General features: G+C 45.2%; 1 protein-coding gene across 2 annotated transcripts in view; it reads right to left on the bottom strand.

Annotated features, from left to right (window-relative positions):
- ALK (ALK receptor tyrosine kinase) overlaps positions 1 to 27581 on the bottom strand; it is a 774540-nt gene that overhangs the window by 548455 nt on the left and 198504 nt on the right. For both annotated transcript variants that reach the window (XR_016229509.1, XM_051843042.3), the window contains exon 2: positions 16849 to 16968. Coding sequence is in view for 1 of the 2 variants with exons in the window: in XM_051843042.3 (XP_051699002.1) it covers positions 16849 to 16968 (120 nt within the window). In the remaining variant the exon portion in view is untranslated. The remainder of the gene's footprint in view (positions 1 to 16848; positions 16969 to 27581) is intronic.

Here is a 27581-nt window from a genome sequence, read left to right as displayed (position 1 = left end):
CCTCTACCTCAGATTAGCCAGTTTCCAGGTAACAACCACAGGGTGGCAGAGGCCTTAAAGAATGGCCCCTCTGTGGTGGGTCCACATGAGCCTTGTCCCTCAGCTTGGCCTAACATGAGACCTGGAAGCAAATACTGCAGTCACAAAAGGAAGAGTCCTAAGGACTTCATTTTGTCTCTGTTACAAGTGTTTCAGAATTCAAGCTGAGGGTTGACTTACGTTCTTGTCTCCAGTAGCACAGGGGCTTTGGTTTATAGAAGACCCCTGACTCCATGGGGAGGACCTCTATGAAGATTTGTGGGAAGTGTATTCCTAATTGATAACATTTCCTGACGTCTTATATCTTATAATTCCTATGAGTTAGGCACGATTCTTATTTTAAGACTTATTTATTTATTTATTTGAAAGGCAGAGTTACAGAGATACAAAGGCAGAGAGAGAGAGAGAGGTCTTCCATCCACTGGTTCACTCCCCAGATCCCCACAATGGCTAGAGCTATGCCAATCTGAAGCCAGGAGCCAGGAGCTTCTTCCGGGTCTCCCTGCCATGCATGTACAGGGGTGCAAGGACTTGGACCATCTTCTACTGCCTTCCAATGCCATAGCAGAGAGCTGGACTGGAAGTGGAAAAGCCGAGACTTGAACCAGTGCCTATATGTGATGCCAGCACTACGGGCCACAGCTTTACCTGCTACACCACAACACTGGCTCCTCTTAACTGCTTTTCACAGATGAAGACATTAGGGCCAGAGAAGTGAAGCCACATCTGAAGTTACTCAAGAGATGACTGGGTGGGCTTTCACTGACATGTTCCTTCTTGTGACACCTGAGGTCTGGGTTTCAGTATCTTACAAACAAGGAGCTGTGGATTTTAAAAGCAGCAGAAATGGCTTTGCTTGTTCAGGGTCACAGTTATCAATGAGAGTCTTACAATGAGATAGGAAAGGACCTGGACTTGTAAAGGGACAGGCAGGGCTAAGCTCTCTAGCAGGGCAGGACCTGGAGTATCTTAGTGATCTTTGAAGGCCCTGATATCACCTTATGTCAGACCTGGGATTCCCAGGTGAGGACTGAGTCAGAGAATACATTACCAGGATCCAAGAGTTAATTGTGGGGGAATATGGCTCAGGAAGCCATGCACAGTTAAGCCTGGGACTTAAAGTTCCCATCTAGGTTCTCTGACATGTTTTAGGATATCTGTTATGCTTTTTGGGCTGGGCTGGGGGCCCCAGGGAGAGAATTGAGGGTGGGCTGGGCAAGGTATCTATGGCCATCAGGATGTGTCTGTTGTTCATAATGGGTCCATAAGGGAGTTCATTCCATTGGATTCACAGCCATGGGATCTGCATCTGAAAACAGAATTATCAGGGTCGTCACTAGTTTAAGCTCTGGCAGTGTGATTGTGATTTTTGTCTAGGGGTTATTTCCTGCCAAAAAATGGCTTTTCTATCTTTAGTTATCATGACCTAATGTTCAACTGTCAGGATTCAGACAGCTTGGCATTAGGCCCACCCGACCTTACTTGTTGAAAGGTGGTCTCTATGGTCCTAACTAGCCCCATAATCTTTCCCTGCATGTTCATGTCCATGTATCTTATGAAGTGACCTTACACCATCATGATGGCTTCATAGGGATAGAGCACAACTGATGTGGCTCCAATTGTGGCACCTCTCAGCTACACAGTGTGAGGCACTCTCTCATTCTCAGTGATAAGACCAACTTCCTAGAACTGCTGAAGGGGCTCAAAGTGACAATGCATTTGCTGGCAATGAAGAAATTCCCAACTGACACTGACTGAATCAGAACTGGCACAGCCACGACCTTTTTCAACACAGTTTCCTGTTTATCATGAGAAATTGTATTTACAGTCAGTATGAAGGAGGCGAGGGCAGATGACCAACTCCTTAGCATTTGAGCCAGAGGCTGTTAGAACTTGAACTGACATTCAAGGTCAATCATTTCTCTCACTGGACAGGTGAAAAACTTAAGACCCAGGCAAAGGGAAAAGATAGAACCAGATCCGGTCACTGGACACAGTCCTCACACACAGCATGGAGAGCATTTCTCCTCATTGTGAGGGTTTTCCAAATCTCTTTCTACCTCCCCAGAGAGCACCAGGCCTGTGCCAGACTGAATGTCAAGTCACCAAATCATCAGCTTTCACTTCCTTGGGCTCCACTTAGTGGCACAGCCAGCTGAGCCTGGTCTGCTTCATGGCAGATACAAGCACCAGTGTATTCCAGATAAGCCTGATTTGTGTATTCAGAAAAGAACCACATGAAGCATCATGCATATGTGGCAATTCTCTCACAGCTGGCTTCTAGAAGTGCCCATATTTGAAGCTCTTTTCATTAAATAGGGCCCCAGAAAGCAGCATTCTCAAAACCCGTAAGGCCATAAGGACTGAACTGTACCAAAGCTGACAAAACACCCTCAGCAGCCACCAATCTTGATACCCGAGCCAGAGTCTCCTTTTCTCAAGGTTTTTGCAAGGACTTCCCAAACGCAGACCTTCAGAATCATGAGGGATGCTGAAGCCTACTGGGCTGCAGAAATTGAGGCCACAGACATGATGGGGCTTACTAAAGGATGTAGATGGGGGAGGGGCAGTGCAGAACTGAACTGGTACTCAGATCTAGGTCCTAATCCAGTGGTGATGATGACAATGATGATGTGATGATGATTATCATTATCAGAACTATCACCCAAACCTATGGGTAACAAATAACAATGCTAAAACAAATAGGAAAATTCTCAAAACCCCAGACTGTTTTTCCTGGAATAAGCTGGCAAAAACATGCATGGCTAGGTTTCAAATGTCTCCTGACAACCGGATGGCTCCACTAAACTCTGATAACGCTTTTTGGGTTCCCTCATCCAGGATGTCCTCTCCTGCCAACAAACTGTTTTCTGATGGTTGTTGGAAGCTCTCTGCTGGTGAGCAGGTCTGTTCACAGGCCAGGGCCGCAGTGACAGGGTGACAGGAAGCTCTGGACCAGGAGCGAAGGGGAAGGATCACTGGAGAATTCTTGGAAAGCCTCCCAGCACTGGGCTAATTAGCCTTGTGCTTCTGGGCAGTTCATTTAGTCACTTGAGTCTTGGTTTCTTCGTGGATAAATCAGGGAGAATTATGACACTAATGATGATGATGAAGTAAAAATAACAGTAACTGCTGTGACAATCAAATCAGTAATGAATATGGACATGCTTTCTTCACTACAAGTTTCTGTATCAGAGGATGTTCTTCCTGAGTTGGCTCTGAGATGCAGACCCCTCATTATGTCTCCCCATGCCTCGACTTCACCTAGAACCCATGGGTGAACCCTAGTTGACCTTGGAAGACCCAAGAAAATGGCAATTAGAACAAATGTCCTTTTCCTCTTTTCTTGTTTTATTTTTTTTTTTTTTTTTTTTTTTTTTTTTTTTTTTTTTTGGACAGGCAGAGTGGACAGTGAGAGAGAGAGACAGAGAGAAAGGTCTTCCTTTTGCCGTTGGTTCACCCTCCAATGGCCGCCGCGGCCGGCGCGCTGCGGCCGGCGCACCGCGCTGATCCGATGGCAGGAGCCAGGAGCCAGGTGCTTTTCCTGGTCTCCCATGGGGTGCAGGGCCCAAGCACCTGGGCCATCCTCCACTGCACTCCCTGGCCACAGCAGAGAGCTGGCCTGGAAGAGGGGCAACCGGGACAGAATCCGGCGCCCCGACCGGGACTAGAACCCGGTGTGCCGGCGCCGCTAGGCGGAGGATTAGCCTATTGAGCCGCGGCGCCGGCCATCTTTTCTTGTTTTATACCAACACTTCAGGAATGGAGAGAGGGCAACAGATGTCTGGGGAGGCAGTGCAGGGGCATATATTCTGCATGAGTTCAGACTGCACAAGTCAAAAGCTTAGCTCTGACATCTGCCAGCTGTGTATCTCAGGACAAATTATTTAATATTCTTGTGCCTCAATTATTTTTGTCTATAAATTGGAGATTAAAGCAGGGACCTCACCATGGAATGGTGAGGGGGCGTAAATGCAATATTATATGTGTGGAGCACCCCATGTGTTGACTCACACAGTGTTTGGCCTTATTGAATAATGACTATCATCACCGTTATACTTCATGTGGCTGAGGGGAGAGCAAGAGACAGAGGAGACAGAGGGATTCCAGCACTGAAGGTAGACAGCTTTGACTATGGTGACCCTTGTTGTAACCAGAGGGTTAAAAGCAAAAGAGGTGACTGGAAAATGCATACTCCTTCCTCAGGTTTCCCTTTGCAGTGCACTGACCAAGCTTCCAATTGGATACCAAGCTCCCCTTTGGAGGACTAGCTGAGTGCCAGTCCTGGTCCTGTCACATAACTCAAGCAAGTCATTTAATCTCCCTAGGCCTGCTTCCTGATCTGAAAAATGAAGTGGCAGAATAAAATGATTCTCAGTTCTCTTCCACCTCTGCCATGTGAAGACTAATCACCCCCTGCGGGCATGTGGCCAAAAACAAGCTCTTTAATGTGGTCCTGGACAGCTGGTCAGCAACAACCCAAGAGTCCTGACTTCCAGCCCAGGCTGATAATTTAGTGACTATTACTCCCCCTTCCAAGAATATCTCCAAAAGGGGCACTGAGCCCACCTTGGACAGTAATCCACCAGCTGCCATCAACATCTGGACACTACGTATCAAATGTGGCCCCCGTCTGTCCCCACCCACATCCACTATTCATTTGTCATGGGGCCCCAGAACCTGAAATCATTCATTTCCTTCCCACCAGCCTGCTCCCTGGAATGCATCTGGGAACCAGTCACCCAATTCAAGACATCTGTTCAGCTCACTTATAATCAAGCTGCAGCTAAGAAGGGCCAAGTCTCCCTCACTCAATTACATAAACACAGCCTCGGAAGGGGCATGCACACAATGGTGGGAGATAGGCACAGGGAGCTTAATTCTCACTTCTCCTATCTGTGACCATTACAACATTACACATAGAAAAAATAAGACTCTGATCTTAACCTTCAATTAAAAGTAACTAAAATGGCAAACATTCTGGCATTAACAGTCTTCTCACTTTATCCATGGGCAAACTGGGGCTCAGGTGGGTGAAGTGATTGGCCAAGATGGCGTGCCCTTGGGTCTGGAGAAGTGTGAGAGCTGAGATCAGAGTCCAGATTGGATTTCTAGCACAATTCTTCCTTCCAGTTTCTAGGATTCATTCACACAGCTAGCATGTACATTGGGGAAGGGGATCTCTAAGAATAAAACGGTTTGTAGGCACTGCTTGATGTGACCTCTGTCTAAAAGGGATCGTTGCTGAAACTGGAATACTGAGGAAGAGCTCTGAGACTGTGGCACCAAGACAAGAGAAGGAGCTTGATGGTCAGAACATGCAAAATGATCCCCCTTAGTCATTCTTCTGTCTCTGAAGAACAGGTTCCCCTGGGTTTGGGGGGTAATATGAGGTTCTTGGCTGTTGACAATTTGAAATGCAAGCAGTTACCAGTTCGCCCTAGCATGGACCTAGTGCCCTTCAGGGAATCCCAGTCTAGCATAGATGGTGGACTTGCCCATACCTAACTCTCAGAGTAGGAAGATACCAGGAGGCCACGGGGCCAGAACAAGGAAGACTTTCTGCCTGGATGGACCAGAGACTCACAAAGGAGCCAATTTCCAGACTGTGTCTTGAAGAATAAGAGGGTTTTGAGAGAAGGTAAGGATTTAACTAGGAAGTTTGCTGAGAATACAGGAGGGAATAAGATTCTTCCAGGCAGGTGCGAAACTAATGTGGTTTAATTGAATGTAATTGTATGAATTGTGAATCTGGATTGCTTCGGATAGTATCATGATTAGTCGTTAAAAAAAAAAAAAAGTTTTAGGTTCCAGTGGGCAAAATAGGGATTTAACAAGCTTTAAGGAAAAACCTTCTAGCAAATAGGATCATGCTGCCAAAATCATGCATGGGCCCTTCACAGGAAGTGGTCTCATTCCTCTTCAAAAAGTATGAGTGAAGTACCTGTGCTGGGGCGCATTCAGATCTTTCCTCACAGTCCTCACACGAGTGCTGTCAATTAAGAATTAAGATCATTCCCATTTTAAAGATGACAGAACCAAAGAGAGTGGGTAGTGACCGAAGGTAATCAAAGTCACAAGAATTCCACCTCCCAGATGCCCAGTTGAGGACCCCACCCCCATCCCGTGCTTTGCCTTCAGGCAGAGACTAGGAGCCCATTGCTCAAATGTGACAGAGATGATTTAAACAGGCAATGCAGAGACTAAAGATCTGTAGTTCCCATATCTAACCTGGCAGTCCAGTGACCTCCAAAATCTTGTTGCTCAGCTACTCTCCAGGGAGTGAGAGGTAACCAGACTGAGCCTGGCCAGGGTTCATTCACATCAGGCAGATACTGTCCCTCCCACTGCTGCAGTCCTTGGTACATATCTGCAGGGCTGATGGAGACCCAAAGCATTCACTGATGAGACAGGAATACCCTGTGAGCAAACACTTTGTGACCCCGAGTATTGTGAGCACCTTGAGCCATCAAGCTGTGCCTCTGTGGCAGGGAGCTCAGGCAGGGCCTGGTGAGCAGAGGGTCCGAATCGCTGCTCACTACTGGTCCTGGGGAGACCTCCGAGCTCTGAGAACTCAGTCTCCTTGTAAGATGAGGCTATTTGACTTGACACCAGTGAGCCCTGGCAGCTCACAAGGTCTGTGAGTCTCTCCCAGACCAAATTATTCTTGTCCTACACCCACATGGACTGGTTAAGGTTCTGTTAATCCACGGTCTCTTCTGACAGTTTCACACCGGAGGTTGCTCCTGACAAAACAGTGCCTTTTAACAGATTTCCTCCCATTCTTCCAGTCTTGATCAGTCATTTCCCTGCATATGTTTTGGACACATGTCTTTCTAGGTTGGTTAGAGATGCTCTGTATATAATATCTCAGATGTCCCAAAGCTGTCAAAACAAAAATTCCTCAGCTCACTCATGTCTGCTGAATATGCTTTTCTAGGTTGAGAAGAGACAAAAATAAGCCTGCCCAAAGTAGTTAGAATCACAGCTATGAATTTGAAACCAAAGTAAGTCCAGGCCAAGAAATCCTCCTCCTCCTGGATACATTTCTTTCATGAACCCTAATAATATGACCTCAGACAGGAGGGAGCTGATGGGAATGTCCCTACCCTTCACTGAACTAGAATTTCAGACATTGGAAAGGTCTAGGCTAGAAATTGAGAAATGTGAGTCTCTTTCTTGCTTTCCCCAGGACTGTTCAGCAAATATTCTGATGTACACTTATTGAGAATGTGACTGAGTACAACACACTGAGGTGAGTGCTGTGGCCTAGCGGGTAAAGCTGCAACTTGCAGTCCCGGCATCCCTCATGGGCATCCACGCGAGTCCCAGGTTCTCCTCTTCCAATCCAGCTCTCTGATATGGCCTTGGAAGGCAGTGGAAGATGGCCCAAGTCCTTGGGCCCCTGCACCTGTGTGAGGCTTAGTCCAGATCCAGCCATTGTGGCCATTTGGGGAGTGAACCAGTGGATAGAAGACTGATTCCCTCTCTCTCTCTCTCTCTCTCTCTCTCTCTCTCTCTCTAACTCTGTCTTTCAAATAAATAATTAAATCTTTAAAGGAAAAAAAGGTGGATGCAAAAGGGAACAACATGTGAATTCCCTGATCTCTAATTATGTGCCATCTAGGAAGGATGAGACCACAAACAACTAAGACACAAGGAACATCAGGGGTGTGAAGCTTTGTGGAGAGACATTATCAAACTTGCCCCATGAGAATATGGAGATAAAGTGAGGTCCACAACCTCCCAGGCTGTTATAATTGAGGAGTTATAATGTGGGCACCAGATGCTGGATCTGAGTGCTTGCTATACAGTATCCTAAAAGAAGTTCCATGGAACTTGACAGACGTGTCTTTGCTAAAGGATAGCAAACTTTCCTTATAGGTGCTGAGGGGTCATCAGAGCCAGAGAGATGAAATATTTAACCTCAAATACAAAACTATGTCAGAAGATATCTCATATCAACAGAACTTTAACCAGCTCCTCTGGGTATATGGTTAGAATAATTTGGTTGGTGGGACATTCATAGAAATTGTGAAATTCATAGAAATTGTGAAAATGATTGGGTTGAAAGGAAATATCAGGGAAGGCCCAGATTTTGTGAGGATGGGCATCATCCAATGGGAAACTTGGAGACTGGGATGCTGAAGAAATAACTATTTTCTGTATCAGTTGGAATCTTTTCAGATTTTTTTAAAGTTTTTTTTATTTATGTGAGAGTCAGAGTTACAGACAGAGAGAGGGAGAAACAGAGAGAGAGGTCTTCCATCTGCTGGTTCACTCCCCAAATGGCTGCAACGGCCAGAGCTGAGACGATCCGAAGACAGGAGCCAGGAGCTTCTTCCAGGTCTCCCATGCGAGTGCAGGGGCCCAAGCACAGGGAACATCTTCTGCTTTCCCAGGCCATAGCAGGGAGTTGGATCAGAAGAGGAACAGCTGGGACTAGAACTAGGGCCCATATGGGATTCTGGTGCCACAAGCAAATGATTAACTTACTGCGCCACAGTGCTGGCCCCAAGGAATTTTCTCAGATTTTTAAAAGGCAATGATATTGATATTAAAGAATTCCAACAAATTTGTCCATCAAGAAATTCCAAGGATGGGATGGGTGTTGTACAGTGGGTTAAGCCACAGTTTGGGATACCACATCCCATAGCAGAGTCCTGGTTTGAGTCCAGGCTTCTCTGATTCCAATCCAGCTTCCTGCTGATGCACTCTTGGAGTCAACATGACAACTCAAGCTCCATGTGGGAGACCTAGACAGAGTTCCAGGCTCCTGGTTTTGGCCTGGCACAGGCCTGGCCATTGTGGCCATTTGGGGACTGAATCAGCATGTGGAAGATGGATCTCTCTCTCTCTCCTTCTTTCTCTTTCTGTGACTCTGCCTTTCCAGTAGTTGAAAATAAGCAATTTAAAAAATTCCAAGGAGGAGATACTAGGGTAGGTTATCTACTAAAGAAAAGCTCTTTAATATAGACAGGAACTCAGCTAAATTTTGCCAAATAGAGCAGGTAGGGTTTAGGAAATCTTGTTCAAGGAAAGAGAAAATAAGTGGGGACAAAATGGAGTGAGAACAAACATGGGAGAATGGAGGAAGGATGTCAAACATAAAAGGCACTGACCATGGTGAGGAAAGGCCTTCTTACACTCCTGTCTATTTGAACTCTAGACAGCTTCAATATTGTTGATGAATGATTCCTTCATCTAAAAATTCTTTATTCCTTTGCTTTCTGTGGCTGTATGACCTCCCAGTTCTCCCCCTCTCTCCTTTTTCTCCAGTTCTGCGCCTCGGTCTCTCAAATGCAACATCCTGGATGCCCTCTGCATCTTTATTCTCCAACCTCCAGCTTCAGTCTCAATGCTAATGACTCTCCACCCCATCTCTCTTCTCAACGCCAAGGGTGCTCTCTGCAGGCCATCCTCATCTAGATGTCCTGCAGGTATTTCAAGCATAACATTTCCAATGTGGATCTTGCTAGCTTTCTCCTCCCTCAGGGTATTCTCGTTACCATCTCTCTTTGCTAAATGCTTCTCCTCGTCCTTGTTTTAGTTAATAGCATCTACACCCAGGAATTACTCAAGAGCTGGACTTTCTTGAATAGGCAGCTAAGTCATGCTCACTCTATATCCAAAATCTCTCCCAGATTCTCCTACTGCCCTTCCTCTTCCAACCCAGGGCACCCAAAAGTAACTTCATCCAGCCTCATCTTCGCAAATTTCTCCCGGGTCCTCCAATTCCTGTGTCACAGAGCCTGAGCAGCTTCTGAACATGCCTTTGTACAAATAGCCCCTCTGTCTGAATGTCCCTCTCACTGGTCTCAGTGTTCCCTGGAGACCAAGGCCCAGCTCAGCAGGCCTCATGTCCAGAACATCTACATTGCTGAGACCTCTGTGGAGTTGGCCCTTCCTCCTCTGTGTTCCAGGGAACGTTGAACCTATCTCTCTTACTACAAAGTATGTTTGCCTCACCCTTGACAGCTCCTTCAGGGAAGGGAATGTGCCCTACTTGTCTTTATCCCTGACTTGTCTACAGCACGCCAAGCGCACCACTGGTGTTCAATGCACATTTATTGCTATTCTGCATCCTCGTAGCTGCTGGAGAAACACTAAGGTGGGAAATGATTCAGGCAGGTAGAGATTCCACAGGAAGGACATAAAAAGGAGGACACTGGAGCCAACATTATGGGGGCATCTGCCCAGGGGCGAGAGTTGAAGCCAAGTTAGCAACAGAACAAATACATGGAAAGGCAACCCAGTGATGCTTTCCACTGTTATCTGTCTCTTCCAGTTCGTATTTCTTTACATCTTTGTCCCATCATTGTCTCTTTATTTCCCTTTTGTAGTGTGCTTTCCCTTCTGTCTGTAGCAATTATTTTAAATGGACCCCTTTTGATTTGTTTTTCTCCCCTGTATGTCAGTTGATTAATCACTCTCTTATTCTTATTCAGCCTTTCCTTTCTGCCTTTTCTTCTTCACCTTGAAAATACAATGGAGATCAACTGTTCAGATTTGTTGAGTGGCTTTATATGTCTCTGCTTTAAAGGTAGATGACCACGAGGAGCGTTGTTAAACACATCTCTCCTCAAAACACTTAAGTCAACTGCTTTTTGCTGAAGTTTGGACGACTGGGTTCATAGGATCCTAGCAGGTCAGCAGCCCTCAGAGGTGGCAGATGGCTCCTGCTCCTGAGTCCTGTATGACTGCAGGCATTACTGTTCCCTTTGGGACTCAGGTTTTTTGGCGAATGCATCCACGGGTCTTTTGCTTATCATGCTGTAGATAAAAATACAGAGGCAGGAGCTAGGAAAGGACTTGACTCCTTAGCTCACTGGAGCAGAGCTGGAAAGCAAACAAACACACACACACACACACACACACACGCACACACTGGACCTGGCCTGTCAGGCACAGAGGAATTGATAAGGAAGCTTTCAGTCTTGACAATGGTTCACAAGGGAGCTGGAAGCTGCTTTCCACTGACGCCAGGCTCCTGAGGGCTGGAATGGCTGATCATGGCCAGCCACATTAAATATGTATTTTCAGAAATGTGATCAAATGGACTTCCTGCCAGAGCTATGCAGAAAATCCCACAGGGGGCTGGAGGGCCCTTTTGTTTTCCATTTTTGAGTCTGTGTTAGGATGGATTTTTTTTGAGAGATATATTTAATTTACTCAGTCTTTTCAATCAAAGAAATTGATACATTAACAGGATGGGTGAGGGGTAGGGGTGGCTGTGGCAGCAAAGTAATTAAAAAGTCTAATTTTTTCTTTCCAAAAGCAGCAGCCCCTTAATTGGATAGGTCCCCATGGACTGGAAAGCAGACAAAGTTTTAATAGAACTTTTATTCAAAGTACAACAATGGCCTTGTTGTGCTTGGATGTTGAGATTTTGGGAGGAATATTTTCTTTTCTGGGAGTCAGTGTTCTGGACATCGAGGGGCTGGAGAAATCTGAAGGTTTGCATCACTTTCTTAGGGCTGCCATGACAAAGTACCACAAACTGGGTGGCTTATAGCAATGGAAATTTATTTTCTCACAGTTCTAGGGGCCGGAAGTTCAAACTCAATGTGTTGGCAGGGCAATGCTCCTCTAAAGCTCTAGCGGAGAATCTGTTCCCAACTTTCTTTCAGCTTCTAGTGTTGCCAGCAATCCTTGCTGTTCTTTCACTAGTAGACACTTTATTCTGACCCCATGGTCACATGGTGTTCAATCTGTCTCTGTTTTCTCTTCTTCATCTCCTTTTTTAAGATTTATTATTTAGAAAGTCAGAGTTACACACACACACACACACACACAGGGAGAGAGAAAGAGAGAGAGCGAGAGTGGGAGAGAGAGGGAGAGGGAGAGTGAGAGGGGGAGAGAGAGAGAGAGATCTTCCATCTCCTGGTTCACTCCTCAAGTGGCCACAATGGCCAGGGATAACTAGGCCAAAGCCAGGAGCCAGGAGTTTCTACTTGGTCTTTCCCATGGGTTTAGGGCCCCAAATACCTGGGCCATCCTCAACTGCTTTACCAGGCACATTAGCAGGGAGCTGGATCAGAAGTGGAGCCACCAGGACACAAATCAGTGCCCATGTTGGATGCCAGCATAGCAGGCAGCGACTTTACCCACTATGCCACAATGCTGGCCCCCATTTTCTCTTCTTAAAAGGACCAGTCATACTGAATTAGGGTCCACCCTGATCCAGTATGGCCTAATTTTTACTTGAGTATTTCTGCAAAAATTCTATTTCTAAATAATCTCAGGTTCATAGGTATAGGGGTTTGGGTTAGGGCTTTAAAATATGTTTTTGGGAGATATAATTCAATCCACAGCATGGCTCATATTCTGAAGTGGGGAAGAAAGGATGGAAGAGAAGGCAAGACTACTTATGGTAGCAAGGTATCTATAACCCATGTTTAGGAAGAGATGAATTGCCTGGAGTGGGAGACTCTCAGTTTAAAGACATCAGTTTTTGGTCCTATAGCTACTCAAGGTCTTACACCCCTAGACTGATCATTCAGACCCAACACAAGGTCATCCAAGAAGTGAGAGTGTTCACCAGAGAGGAGCTCATCTTTGAAATCACTGCGTGATATGACAGTGAGAGTGCTCCAGCTGGAGTCAGAAAGTCTGGGCTCACTGTTTTCTAATTGCTCACCTGCTCTACAACTTGAGAGCACATTAACAAATTCTTTTTCCCCTCAATTTACATTTCTGCAAAAATGAGATATAAAATAATTTCCATCCACTACAATTTTTTAATGCAACCTAAATGAGAAAAGGGCATGTAAAAAGGTTTTTACAAAGTATCACATTTGAAAAAAAAAAAAAAAGCAATGAAAATTCTCTTTCCCCTGCTCTTCTTGGGCAGAACTTCTGGCCATTCTTTTTAAAATGGTGATTTGGTTCTCCCTGTACCCAGAGTGGGACAATATGAATGAGAATTTGGAAGACGCCATCTGTCCCTGGCTCTAGAACTCAAGGTGAGTGTCGCTGACTTTCAGAAGCCCCGGGGACCTCCATCCCTCAGCACAGGGTGCTGACAGGACAGACTTTCATCTCAGCTGTTAGAGCCTAATCCTTTAGCCAAGCCTGTGAGGAAGTCTACAGATGTCAGGGCTGATGACAAAAGGAAAAACAAACAGCAATCTTCCTTTAGATGCCCTCCCCCTTGCAAAGTCTTGGGGGAGGAATGCACTGCTCGCTCGTGATGAAATTAGTGGGCGCTCATCGTTGAAGACAGAAACGAGAAAAGAGATGTAATCTGATACTGACTGCCACTGAAGAGAATATATTTTACACAACATGAAAGGCCCCAACGTAAATTAGAAGAAATATGGGGAGATTTCAAAAAGGTAGGTCAAACTTTTTCCTCAAGCAGATAATTACAGGCTGGGGGTGAGTAAATCTTATTAGCCTCTCTCCACCTCGTCTCTTCTCATAAAACACTGGTAAGAAAAAAGCCACATTCAATTCAAGACCGGACAGCTTGTGTGAGGGGCACCGGCCCCCACTGCCCATCACAATGCCTGTGGTCGGGCTGCCGATGCCTACTTTCATTGCCCTTCCTCCTGCCCCCACCAGAATGCAGGTGAAGCCAGGCAGCCGAGCAGGAAGCTCCAGGATGGTCCTGCCGAGACGCGTGACTCCACACTGTCTGAAAAACTATCCCTGCAGGCAGTGATTTTCCAGTCAAATTTCTCTGCCCAAGTTTGAGGTCTTAAAATTAATGAAGTTGTTAACATTTCTTAAAATGTCTTTCTCAGCCGGCGCCGTGGCTCAATAGGCTAATCCTCCACCTTGCGGCGCCGGCACACCGGGTTCTAGTCCCGGTTGGGGTGCCGGATTCTGTCCCGGTAGCCCCTCTTCCAGGCCAGCTCTCTGCTATGGCCAGGGAGTGCAGTGGAGGATGGCCCAGGTGCTTGGGCCCTGCACCCCATGGGAGACCAGGAAAAGCACCTGGCTCCTGGCTCCTGCCAGGATCAGCGCGGTGCGCCGGCTGCAGCGGCGGCCATTGGAGGGTGAACCAACGGCAAAAGGAAGACCTTTCTCTCTCTGTCTCTCTCTCACTGTCCACTCTGCCTGTCAAAAAAAAAAAAAAAAAAAAAAAAAAAAAAAAAAAAAAATGTCTTTCTCGGCAGCTGAAAGGTATAGATTTATCACCCATGGGCCTGCTGGTCTCTTTGGTTCATGGACATGCGGGCTGAGTCCCCACAAGCATCCTTAAGAGGATCAATCTTGCCCTTAACTCTGCCTTCATTTGCCCTGCATTGGGTCCCAGTGACAGTCCTTAACATCTATGCTCTGAGGTCAGCCCACGGGGAACACTCTTCATGGAAATCGACCTGGCTTCCTCTAGCAGTATTTCTATGGCCTCTGCGCTCTGAGTAGGCAGGATCAAGTCTTGTATTTGTTTTATCTTTGGCATTTGGCACTGGGACAGGCACAGAGGTGGTGGTGGTTGGAGGGTTGGGGTGAGTGGGTTCTTCATCAGACTCAGCTGAATTACCTGTGGCAGGAAGGTAAAAAGAATTGCCATCACACCCAGTCAAGGGGCCACCAATCAGGAGTCAGTTCTGTTCCCCATGAATCAGCAATGATGGTGCTGACTTTGGCACCTTCATCCAGCATTTGGGCCACAAAAGGCCAACGGTGTGAGTCCTCACCACCACCAAGAAGGGAAACCATGGGGATTCCAGGCCACAAGGAGACTGTGAAAGGGATCTTAAGAACCATCCAGATCTGCTCCTTTGTTCTAGGGCACATCACTCCTCACTCATTTGACAGATGAGGGCCGCCTGGCCCAGAGAGGGGGAGTGGGTGTACAGGGCCATGCTGTGGGTAGGCAGAAGCTTCCTAAGCTCCAGGGGTTGTCTCCTTTCAACCTACAGCCTCTCTGAAGGCAGTTCACAGGGAACAAGTATGTTGTTCTGTGCAACACACAAGAAGTAGACCTACATTTTGGGACTTCCTGCATTTTATAAATGTTGTTCTCTTGTGGAGATACTGAATGACTTTTAAGAGCAAATTCAAAAATGCTATCTGAAGACCAGTTGTATCACAAATCTGGTTACAAAGCATTAAAAACACAAAAGACCAGATTTCAATTATTTACAGACACTTGCTCTTATCATAAGATGACACTCAGTGCCTGGCTTACATAAAATCAAGAAGTACTTCTTATCGGAGATCTCCTGGGAACCACGGATTCTTCTTTCCCACTGGTGATGTTTACGAGTGGCAGAGAACATCACAGCACAAAGTATATTTCTAACTGCCCCAGGGTTTTTTATGCATTTATACTTTCAAGTTTGAAATGAAAGGTACCATTAATATGAACCAAGACTAACCATAGATGAAGGATAGCAGGCTTTGGGTTGGGAACTTTTCTACCTTGAATGGAACATCTCTATTAGATACGTTCTGAATAACTCAGGCCCAAGAGCACGCACTGAATAGCAGGAGGAGGTTAATACACACCCAGAGGGAATCTAGAACTCTGTGCTGGATTGGGATCATAAATACTTAATTGAATCAGGCTTGATGAGAACATTCCATCTTTAGAGGCTTTTTGCATTCACTCATCACAAAGGTATCTTTCTGAGTGTCTTCCATGGGATGGGATCAAGTGGTGGCCAATGCACAGGTTACCTCCCTCCTGGGATAGATCCTGGATGAGTTCAAAAGAAAGAAAACTGGGGGCCGGCACTGTGGCGCAGCAGGTTAAAACCCTGGCCTGAAGCACCGGCATCCCATATGGGCACCAGTTCTAGTCCCAGCTGCTCCTCTTCCAATCTAGTTCTCTGCTATGGCCTGAGAAAGTAGTACAAGATGGGCCAAATCCTTGGGCCCCTGCACCCATGTGGGAGACTTGGAAGCAGCTCCTGGCTTCAGATAGGCGCAGCTCTGGCCGTTACAGCCATCTGGGGAGTGAACCTGCAGATGGAAGACCTCTCTCTCTGTCTCTATCTCTCTCTGTAACTCTGTCTTTCAAATAAATAAAATAAATCTTTTTAAAAAAAGGAAATAAAATTGTTCTCTTGGAAATGCATCCACTTTCCTCCAAACCTACTCTTTCCACTGCAGAGGCATGGCTGCTAGGAGCTGTTAAGATGAGCACTGACAATTATTCCAACACCATATGATTATGACCTTCTGAGGGCTCCCAGGACAAGAGCTGCCAGGCTGAACAGGTGGCCTCCTGAGAGCAAAACTGAATCCAGGGCAAGAATTCTGGCTTTGTAGCTAGATAACCCACTCTGCATGATCGTACTAAACTCAGTTTCTACAGCTGTAAAAATGGAATGGGACCTGTTCTCTCTACCTCTGAGGCTGTTGTAGAAATCAAATGCACTGAAATAACATTGAAGAACATGTTTGAGAAACTTTAAGGAGAACCATGTAGATGGGAGGCGGCCATTTAAGGGACACTGGAAGACTTGTGACTCTCACAACAATCCTCTTTTAAAAGATCACTACTGTTAGAAACACTGTTGGCTAGAACCTTATGCAAAATGCAAATAAGCAACACACCTAATTATTGATAAAGGGATGCAGCAAATATCATATACCATAAAGGCTGGGGGAACAGATACAGCAGAAACAAATCTCTTGGCTTCCTCCAGGCTATAGTGTGCAGTGGGACTGGTCTAGGTGGAATGGTCTGGTGGAGTGAGGCACCACTGGGACACAGCACAGCATGATTCTTTTTATGCAGGGGTCCGATGGAGCCCTGGAGTACCATTTATCTCAAAGCTGAAACTCACAGCTTCCTTGATGGTGACATAGTGATGGCATATCAGAAATAACTATCAAAAATGTACTTACCATATCGGCTGCGATGGGACAGGAAAGGGAAGGAATCTTTCATTATCCAGGTCAGATTCCATGAGAAATAGTCAGGAGGAGGAGAAGGCCTGTTTGTTGGTGATTCCAACGAGCTGGGACCTGGACATAAAAACAAAGAAGAAAACACTGACCCGTGTGCCTAAGATATGTCTTCCAGCTGTCATTCAGTTTCAGTCATAAAGAAAGCTCACAAGGGGCTTTCATGACTTTCATTGGAAAGATGATGGAAAAGAGGGCTGAGCCATTAGTCGGTAGAGTTAACCTCAGGACCTTGATGCCCATTTTACACTAACGGCAGCCAGATCTAAGAAGATCTAACACTGTGGCCAAGGCCATGCTGAGAATCTCTGGAAGATGAACTAGAAGCCAGACCACTTAATGGCTTAGTCTAACAGCTCTATTCAATGTCTATTTTGTCTATAAGAATTTGTGCAACTTTATAGAGAACTTCAATTCATCTTGTCCAAATAATATCTCCATCTCTGCTTTATATTCAGACTTGTAACTTCATCTAATGTTGTTTGCTTGGGTTATTGCCTTATCAATGAGAGGGTTGAAACTGCATTCAGAAGTTATGAGTACTGACTATTATGCTATTTTCAGGAGGAAAAAGGCGAGGTGATGGGTTTTCCCATATCCAAGAGTCTAGAGAGCCACAAATGATTAATGTTTCTGATTTGCATGAGAGAAAGAAGGGTTGAGAAAAAAAAGGAGCAAAGCTGTATTATTCCCTTCCTTAACAGAACCTCAAGTGGATTTTGTGTGTTGAAAAGTCATTATACTATATCTACAAATCAAATGAGCCCACACTGCATGCTCTTACATAGTTCTTCCCAGAAAATCCCCAACTCAATCACTATTTGCTAATGTTTTCATGGCAGACAAAGCTTTTCCTGTTAAAGAAGGAGGAATCTGTGAATGTGTTCTGTTTAGTAGATAGATGTGTAACAATATTGAGTGCAGTGCTGAGAAGAGGAAAGGAAGGGAATGAGAGTTTCTTCTGCAGTTTCCAAGGGGCAGGTTGCTGAGCTCTTGATCCACATAATGTTACATCGTATGCACAATGACTCTCTGAGACAGGAATTAGCATCTCCATTAGGTGGATGCAACAACTGAGATTCAGAGGGCCAAGTTATGGAAACAGAAGCTGAGTCCAACCTTGCCTGAGAACAAAAGACCATGTTCTACCCCGAGTGAGTCTCTTTCGAGTGACTCTGAAAAGGAAGTGGAGGAAGAAGAAAAAGAAGGGAAGGACACAGGGTCAGCAGAAGTGTTTTTTCCAGCCTATTGCTTGGCAGCAGTTCCTTCCACAGCACTCCTAGCCCACACGCCTCCAGGTCCTAGCCTCCTACCTCCAATTCCATTTTACAATGAACTCCACTTCACACACTAAGAAAATCTCTGGCCTGGCTGCCCCGCCTAGCCTTTTGACCCCTTATTGTTTTCTCTACAGGTGCTGCATTTGGTTAAAGCTGAACACAAGATGATGTGCCACTGGAACTAGATGGGCACTCTACAGTCTCTTTCCCCCAAAAAAGAGAAAATAAAAATGTTCATGTATCTACCTTCAATTGAGTGTAGTAGGAAGTGCTAGCTCCTTGGACACCCAAAAAGAGCTTTTAACTTCCCTCCCCCTCTTACCTACAGAGATTAGGATTCAGTTGCTTGGCACCAGATACATTTTTCTGTAGCATTTTTACAAAATGGCTCAGAGCTTTTGAAATGCACTGAAAGAGCCCAGAAGCTACACTAGTGAGTTTGCAGAGAAATGCCATCTCATTTCACCCCTACATTAGCTCTGTTTTAGAGATGGGCAATGGGGCTCAAGAGGGTGAATGCCAAGATGACTTGGATTTTTTTAAACTAGGTGAAGTTTATCAGATTTTTTAATATGTATTAAGTACATATGGGCCAGGCACTGTGCTAAGTGCTTTAAATGTGTGATTTCACTTACTTCTTATAATAACTCTGTGAATAAGTACTATTCTTTGACCTCATTTTGCAGCTGAAGAAACCGAGGTTTAAAGAGGTCAGATGTCTTGATGGCAGTCACAGCAGCAGGTACGAGATGAGAGAGTCAACAGACCAGATCACCCCAAAGCTACAGCATCTGCTCCTTCCAGCACCCTACAGGGGTGCCCACAAACTGGTGCAGGGTGGTTCTCAGTGCTCTTTGGGGTCTTGCAAGGCTCCATAAGGCAACGGCTACGGTTGGCTGGCACCACTGTGCATGCTCCAGAAAAAGGCAACATTGACAAGGGACTGGAAGACCCTGACAAGCAAGCCTCTACTCCCCTCCCCGGCCCCACAATATACCCATGTGAATAAAAATTGGCATTTCTATGTCTGAGTCATCACCTTAGCTCAATTTTAAGTAATTCTGAAGTAACAGGAAGACAAAACTGAAGCTATATTCCTTATTTCCGAGTGATGTCATTTTTGTTAACCATTCAGTTTGGGAATGGTATTAACTTCTTCCTGGATGTGAGAGGCAAGGCGGATGGGGTTAGGCTTCAGGAAACACTTATGAAGCTGTGAGTGGGCACAGAATGGCAGATGACTTCCTGGATGTGAAGAACCAAGCAGATGGGGTTAGACTTCAGGAAGCACTTATGAATCCATGAGTGGGCACAGGAAGCCAGCTGACTTTTCACCTGGATGGAGGCCAGGTAATATTTCAGGGATTTTATTTACACACACACACCTGAAAGCATACAAAAGAAAGGTCTATGAGGGTCAAAGCATGACCCAGCAAGGGGATGCAGACATCCCTGGGGGTGATCCTTAAAGACATAAGCTTAAAACATTTTATATCCCAAAATGCTAACAGGTCACTGGGCATCTTTATGGTTGAAGACAATACAGGAAGTGGAATTTTATCCTGCTCCTAGAGGAGCTGCAAGAATTCTGGCCTCACAGATCCCCAGTGTGGTCCTCAGAGAAGGGTAGGTAGAGTGATTAGTTGGTTGAGGAGACTAACAGAGGGGTCAACCAAAAGATTGGGTTTCCAAATCCAAAACGACAAACACCAAGAAAACCAATAAAATTTTCTGCCAAAATTGGAAGGACTGAAATGAATGCTAATCAGTGCTGACAGAACATACTTAAAGGTAGGGTATAGAGAAGAAGCACATTTCACAAGTGCAGAGTGAAGAGGCACTCTGTTCCCTTCCACTCCTCATCCTTCTCCACCCTCACTCCTAGTGGGAAGCAGGTTCTCCAGCATCAGGAGAAGCCATGCCATGAGAAGAAATCCAGTTAGCAAGAGAAAGGCTTGTCTTTTGGCACTCCGTTCTGACTTATGGGGCAAAGGTGAAAGTAGGGCGAAGCTTGGACCTGGAAGAGACAGATGGGAGGAAACAGATGCAGGAGCTTCCAGGTAACCCAGTGGGCAGATCAACGATGGCCTGAGAGAAAAAAGAAAAAGAGAAAAGAAATGCACCAGGACTGAGGGCATTATTGGCTGGCTCCCAGTAGGACTGTTTATGTATTTACAGTGATTTCCTGAGCCCTTTCTAGGCACTACAGGGTGTACAGGCAAAGGGACAACACCACACCTGCACTGAATCACCCCGAGTGTCCTCAGCTTAGATTTCAGAGTCCATCTCTATAATTATTCCCATGTACACAATGCCAACTCCTCTGCCAGCTTCCCCCTGCACAAATGTGAAGCAGCTGCATGTAGTCCTGGGAGAGGAGAGCAGGAGGAATACACAGTGAGGCCAGCAAGTCACATGTCACAGCCAGAAACCTCAACAAGACCCCAGGGACCATGCAGGAATTCTGCTGCACTCCACGACCCACTCAATCCAGCCCCCTCTTTCCAGCACAACCATCTTAAAACTTACTCTTCCTCCTCCTCAAGCCTCCCATTCCCTCATCCCTCAACATTCTCAGAGAATAACCTTGCTTCATATTTCACCGACAAAAAAAAAAAAAAAGCAAACCTATCCGCCCACTTACAGATAAACCTACCTACCCACTTTCTTCTTTCCTGTTTTAAAGGATAAAAGCTGTCTACACCCTTAAGCAGTGTCAGCCTCTCCACTTAGGTGTTAATCTTGTTCCTTCTTGAGGGATCTTCTGTGATAGCTGTCTCCCCTTTCTCCTGCACCAACAGTTTTCCACCTCTAACAAGTCAATCTCAACTGCAGCAAACATGTACCAACTTAAAGAGGAGAAAGAAGTCTCTGACCTCTTCAGCCATTGCCCTATTAACTCTGCTTCCATCTACAGATAAATCTCTTCAAGGATTTGTCCCTGCTCCTCTCCACATTCTATCTCCCACTTTCTCTTAATGAAGTCAAGACTGTCTCAGCTTCTCCAGGTCATAGTCGCCAGGGCTCACAGGCTGCAGAAACAGCGGGCAAGTCTCAGTCCTGATCTTAGTGGCCCTCCCAGCAGCATGTCCCCCCACCGGCCCCTCCCTGCTTCTTGGACTCCTCATGTTTTGGTTGCCACATGGTCCTTGGCTCCCTCCATCCCCAGTAGCAGGTCCTCTTTATTCTCCTTTGCAGATCTTCCCCAATTCCCAGCCCATACCAGAGGAAAATTCTCCACTTGCCAGCAGCACTTGCCTAGGAAATTTCATGGTTGAATACTGAAATTTTGCTACAGTAGTTCTAATTAGCTGATGATGATCAATGGCCATGAATTCCAGAGCATCCCAAGACACCAGATCATTGCTGCCTCAATGAAACCTTTGCTGACCAATGAAAAAGGGAACTTTTTAAAGATTAATTTATTGTTTATTTGAAAGACAGAGTGACAGAGAGAAAGATGCATCTGCTGATTCACTATCCAAATGGTCCCAACAGCTAGGTCTGGGCTAGGACAAAGCAATGCCAGGGCCAAGGAACTATATCCTAGTATCTCACATTATCTCACATGGGTGACAGGACCCAAGTACTTGAGCCACAAACCACGGAGAAATCCTTGACTTCTTTCTTTTTCCCATACATCATACCAATTCATCAACAAATCGTAATGGCTCTACCTGAATTTTTCCCCTTCTCATCTTTTCTCCCAGTATCTTGCACTGCCCTAAGCTCTTGGCTGGTCTTCTTTCAGTCTGTTCTTCACACAGCAGTTATACTGACACTTTGGCCCTTGGCTTTCAAATCTGTTGCCATAGCCAAGTCCTTAAGGGCCCAACATGATCTGGATCTGGCTCTCTATCCAACGTAATTTCCAACCATTTTCCTGTACTTACGGAGCTTAGTCCTTCAGGTCTCCTGTGATTTTCTGACTCACCAAGCACATTCACACCTCAGAACCTTTGCAGGAGCAGTTCTTGGACTAGAAAGCTCCTCCCTCTCAGAGGCGTGTGGTCATTCCCTCTCCACTTTGTCCAAGACAAAGTGTCGCCTCCCCGTAAAGGGCTTCCCTAATCATCCAGTGGAAATGGCTCTCATCATAAACCATTCTCTATCCCCTTGCCTGCATTATTGAATTTCATACGCATATGTATGTATACACACATATATGCATAAATATATGTGTATGTATCATGTAGATTCATTTGTTTATTTTGCACCTCCTGCACTTGTCATTCCTATGCCTCTATGCCTGGTACACAGTAACCACTCAGTTAGTATTTGCCAAACAAATGAAAGAGCTCTGGTGAAAGTTCTTAGCTCTAAAAATGGTAATAATAATAATAATGCACACTCTCAAAACTCTCATGGTTCTAGAAGGGCCAGATTAGACAACGTGTATGTGTGACACACTGTTTAAATATCAGCCATACTACCATTAATATTTTATGCTTCCATCCTCTATTTTAGAATCCAAAATGGGAGTCTTAGTCCTTTTCCTCTATCTGGGGGATCTTGTGTCCATGAATACAATGTCCAGAAACCAAAAGTACCCCCAAAGAGTTACTTCTCTATTGTTCACTAGTTAATTATTGAATATGCCAACTGTCCACTGTCTTGACTACCCAAATTTAAGCCAACTGGCAAGGTCTATTTCCAATCTTTATTTTTACATGTCGCACTGTGTGTCTATTCATCCTTAAGCCAATGTACATAATACAGTAAACAGATCATAAAGAGCTATATGCATGTGTGATGGTTATTTACATGAACACCCTGGGTTCACTAGCAAGTATGCCTTACAAACCTAAGCCTATAAAATGTAACAAATGCTTCTATGTTAGACTCTCTTTGGAACTGCTCCTACCTCGCTCTGTACCCTTTTTAATTATTTATTTTCTTCCCACCAATAAAACAATCAGTCACAGTCTGCTAGTTTTCCCCTCCCATTATTTGAAAGCACACTTAATAATGTATTATTTTACAATGATTCTGGTACACACAAAGCAAATCTTAATGTGGTCAAATAAACAGTTGTCCAGATGTCAAACACTGGTAAGCAAACAGCCAGGAGGGAGCACAGGGCAGGCCTTCATTGGGTATTGTCAGGCCAAGGGAAATGGTCCGAGTATTTACTGGGCTGAACTCACACCTGTTCAGCCAAACATCCTCAGTCAATTTGCATGACTAGAGTTAGCAGTGATGTTGGAGTTATAACACGCAGTTAATTTATTCTGAAAAACAAAAAGGTTGTTTCAGAGGAAGAAAAGGGAAAGTTAGCAGATGCACCTTTTGTCCTAAACACACAGACTGCTTGCACCTTCTCTAGGCCTGGGAAATGAGGGGGTTGACCTAGCTGTTTGTGGAGGTCCCCTCCGATTCATACACATTTGGTTCCCCACAACCTGCTTTCACATTTTCTTCCAGCTGGCTCATTCAGAGAGGAGCTGTTAGTGTCAGGGGCAGAATGTAAATGGAATTAAACAGCCCCACTCTGCCCCACCTCTCTCAAAGCCCCACTCCCATCCCGCTAGGAATGTCTGTGCTCTTTCTTGGGGGGAAGCTCAATCCTGAAGCAAAAAGTCCTCTCCCATAATATCTTCTTATGCTGTTGAAAGGCACGGTATTTAACACATTTTTCTTGCCTTTCTCCATTCCATAAGAACTCATGTGTAACTACTGAGTTCATTCAGTGGTGAGCTACATCTGTTAGTCGATGAATGCAAGCATCTTTCCCAGGCACAGCTTTAGGGAATTCTGGTGGCAATCACACAAAGGAAATTGTCAGCACAGCTCCTGCTCACGGGCAGTAGGTTACATGCAGGGTATTTTAGAGACACCCCAGAAAGTAAATCACAAAGGGGCATGTAGACTTGGTCACTACCTACCTTTTCAGCTTTATTTTCCAGTAAGAATCTTTTCAAATTCCATGGTACCCATTACATCCCAGTCTCCAAACTTTTGCCCAAGCTAATTTCTGCCCAGAATGTCTTTCCTCATCCAGTGCTTTTCTGAATCTTACCCTCTCTTGGCAGGCCAACCCAATCTCTCCTGCCCCAGGTCTCTATCTTCCGAGCTGGGTTCTACCAAAGCAATTGAGCTGGGATTCAAGTTACGCCAAAACAAAATTTGAACTGGTCCCCCTGCCTCCTTAACCTCTTATGGCTCACTGCACAGTGGCATTAGGCTATTCATCAAACAGGCTGTTCCATCTACCTTGGCTGTTCATGACAACAAATTACAAGAGTATATTAATTTCATTCATAAATCTCAAGCCTCAGGTTCACTGCCTATGTTATTTTTGCTCACAGATTTATTTTAAAAATATAGAAAAACTTCACATGGCGGATATTGTTAACCTTCTTGGAGAACATGCTTCTCAGGGCCAGGGGCAGGGGTAGACCGGGGCACAAACATATTTAATCAGTTGAGATATCATGTCTATCCAGGCCACTAGTGATTTATAATTCACAGCCAAAGTCAGATAAAGAAGGCACTGTGGCATTTGATGCTCTCCCTTCAGAATTTGCAAATCTCTTTGATAACACAAAGTCTCTATCCGTTGACCCATCCGGAGATGACCTCAGTGACACGAGAAAGCCCCTTTGGACTTGCCTATGAGCCCTGCAATGTCTTCTCTTGCCATTAATCCCTGCTTCAGCTGGGCTTGTTCACTAGTCCTACCTACCTTGGCACGGTAGACTCACTGCCTTTCTGTAGTGTGAAGACAGCTGGCATTTTCACTAACCCAGGAGGGCAATGGAGACAGTATCAATCTCCAGGAACCTAGAATCTTAACACTTGCTCCTAACCCTTACCCTTGCAAGGCCTGAGTGCTTCCATAAGCATGCCAACATGACTGTATGAATGCTCTGGGGCCATTTCTGTGACTTGCTTGTACTCTCCTCTTTATGAAATTTACTTCACTGTGATCTCAAGCCTATTTTATACCCCCTCCCCAAATATGTTGACTAGAATAATAATCAAAAGAAAGTCTTTGAACTGCCACTGGGCCTTTCATCTTGTGATCTCAGAGAGCTTTTCCAGGCACTAAATAATTAATGTACTGAAAGCGACACAAAGTTGGGGCAGCCTGAAAATCCAAGTCCATCAACAAAAGACCTTTCTCTTTTGGAGCAAGGGAGTCCTTGTAGGGATAATCACCCACTCGCAGGCCCAGCAGTCTCTGGGTATACCGGACAAGAGGCTAAAAGCTCTCCAAGAACAATTGGCCCTTCTCTTGACCTGATGTTTCAAGTTGGGAAATAAGAGTTACCAGGGTAACCCCGAGATTATTCAGCAAGCACTGTAGGGAGGGCGTGGCTCACTTTCTCAAGAGGGGAGCTCCAGTATGGAAAAGCAGGTACCAATTCCTTTCACACTCACTAAGACTTTCGCATTCACTGGTGATGTTCAGAGCCATCCACTCATGATCCTTTCAATGACCCTTTTTGTTAATCTTTTTCACCGATGAAGAGTTCAAGGCTGAAAAAACACAACTGCCCTACAGAAGACCACACATCTGGTGAGGATCAGAACAGGACCAACAATTGCACACCCCTCATATGTGGACCAGCTAGGAATGTCACCCTTCAATACCAACCCCTGCAGATAATATTGATTCCCCTAGAGAACTAGAGCAGTGAATTAAAGGCAACAGGAAGACCCATCAGATCACAGATGCCTGAAGAAGCAGATCCCTCGGGCCAACCAGGAAGGTGATCTGGAGACACACACCTTCAGTTAGGGCAGCTGGCTCTCCTGAGCCTCAGGCTCAGCCAGCACTGTTTCCATGGCAATCACTAACCAACCTGAGACCTGGGCTCTTGAAACAGAGCCTTGGTTAGTCCAGGAAAAGGATGTTTAGGGTGAGGGGAGGAAGAGAGACAGAACACTTTTACTAACTTCTAGTCCTTTCAATCCTTGATTATCTATTTGCCACTCCTCTCATTTCAGGAAGAAGAGTATATACTCCAAGAAGCCATAACCCTGAATTTCACACTGCTCAGCCCCAGGACCTGTCACCCATCGATGGGCTCATGTCCACAGACTGGAAGCAGACAGTTCTAATGGTCTGGTGTGCTGCACAGAGACCTGGGTTCCTGGGAACAATGACTGAACATAACCTTGAGTAAGCTGCTTAACCTTTTTGAAGCTTTGTTTCTTTGCATATAAAACAGAATTCATCATGCTTTCCCATCCAAGTTGAGGGACGCTCAGAGAATTAATGAGACCATATATACAAAGCCCTCGGGCTCTTTTGAAGAAAGGTACACTAGAAATTCTTGCGCTGTTACTAAGGGGCATGGTCATGATGCTACATTTTAAAATATTCTTCTCCTGTATTACTAAAATAAACTCAGCCGGTATTAAAATAGATAGGCCAATAGCCTAATTTGCTCCTCTGACACTGTATCATCTTTTTGCTTCCATTCATCTTGCACTGTGAACAACAGTGGTCGGTGTCGCCCTTGACCCCTATGCAGAGATTCAGATGAGAGTAGGCAGGCACTGTAAAGACTATTTGTCTATGTCTTCTCATCACATATACAAAGAAGTGGAAATAGGAAGGGAAAATGCTTCGCCCAAGGTCATCTTGTTAGTGAAAAATCAGGAATCTGATCTTTCGACCCCCTCATTCGGTGTATCACCCGACCATGGAAGAAGGAGTAAAAAAAGAAAAGGGCAAAGACATGGGGACGGATATACTCGTTTTTGTTCTTTAAATCTTTGAATTATTGCTTAGCACAATAAAACTCTAGGATTAAAGTAAATAAAACAAAACCATGGCTGAAGCTGATACTTCATGTGTATCTTTCACACATGCCAGGTTCTGTGCTAGGTACTTTACAACTGCTGTCTCACAGAAGTCCCATAATTTTCTGAGTTGAGGATTATTATTTCCATTTTTCCAATGACTATATTGAGACTCAGAGAGGTTAAGTAACTTGAGTCAACAAGGATGGAACTAAGATTAATTCATTCAACTAATAATTACTGATCATTCCCCATTTGCCAAGTTCTGCCCTGGGAAATTGGGAAACATCACTGAGCAGAAACAAACAGTATCCTCTTAGACATCTTGTCCGAGGAGCTTAGAGTGTGGCAGGGTAGCAGAGAGCAGCTAACCACCTCCGAGATCTGTGTAACGTCTCAACGTTCATGTTTTGTTCTGAAGGAGAGACAGACCGGCCTTATGGGGATGTGTGAAGGATTTAACTTCATCATGAAGACCAAGGAAGGATTACCTGAGAAGTTAGTGCTTGAGCTGAGGCCCTAAACTAGGTGAGTAGGCTAGTCAAGGGGAGTGCAGTCCGGTGGGAGGCCAGAGAGGGTAGGAGTCTCTCTCAGCCCAAACTACCTGCTCCCTCACACCAAGAAAGGTGGATGTTATTA

Source organism: Oryctolagus cuniculus, chromosome 2, assembly GCF_051225735.1.
Source record: "Oryctolagus cuniculus isolate XC-2025 breed Fujian yellow rabbit chromosome 2, ASM5122573v1, whole genome shotgun sequence".
Classification (NCBI taxonomy): domain Eukaryota; kingdom Metazoa; phylum Chordata; class Mammalia; order Lagomorpha; family Leporidae; genus Oryctolagus; species Oryctolagus cuniculus.
This window is presented reverse-complemented; position numbering and strand designations above follow the sequence as displayed.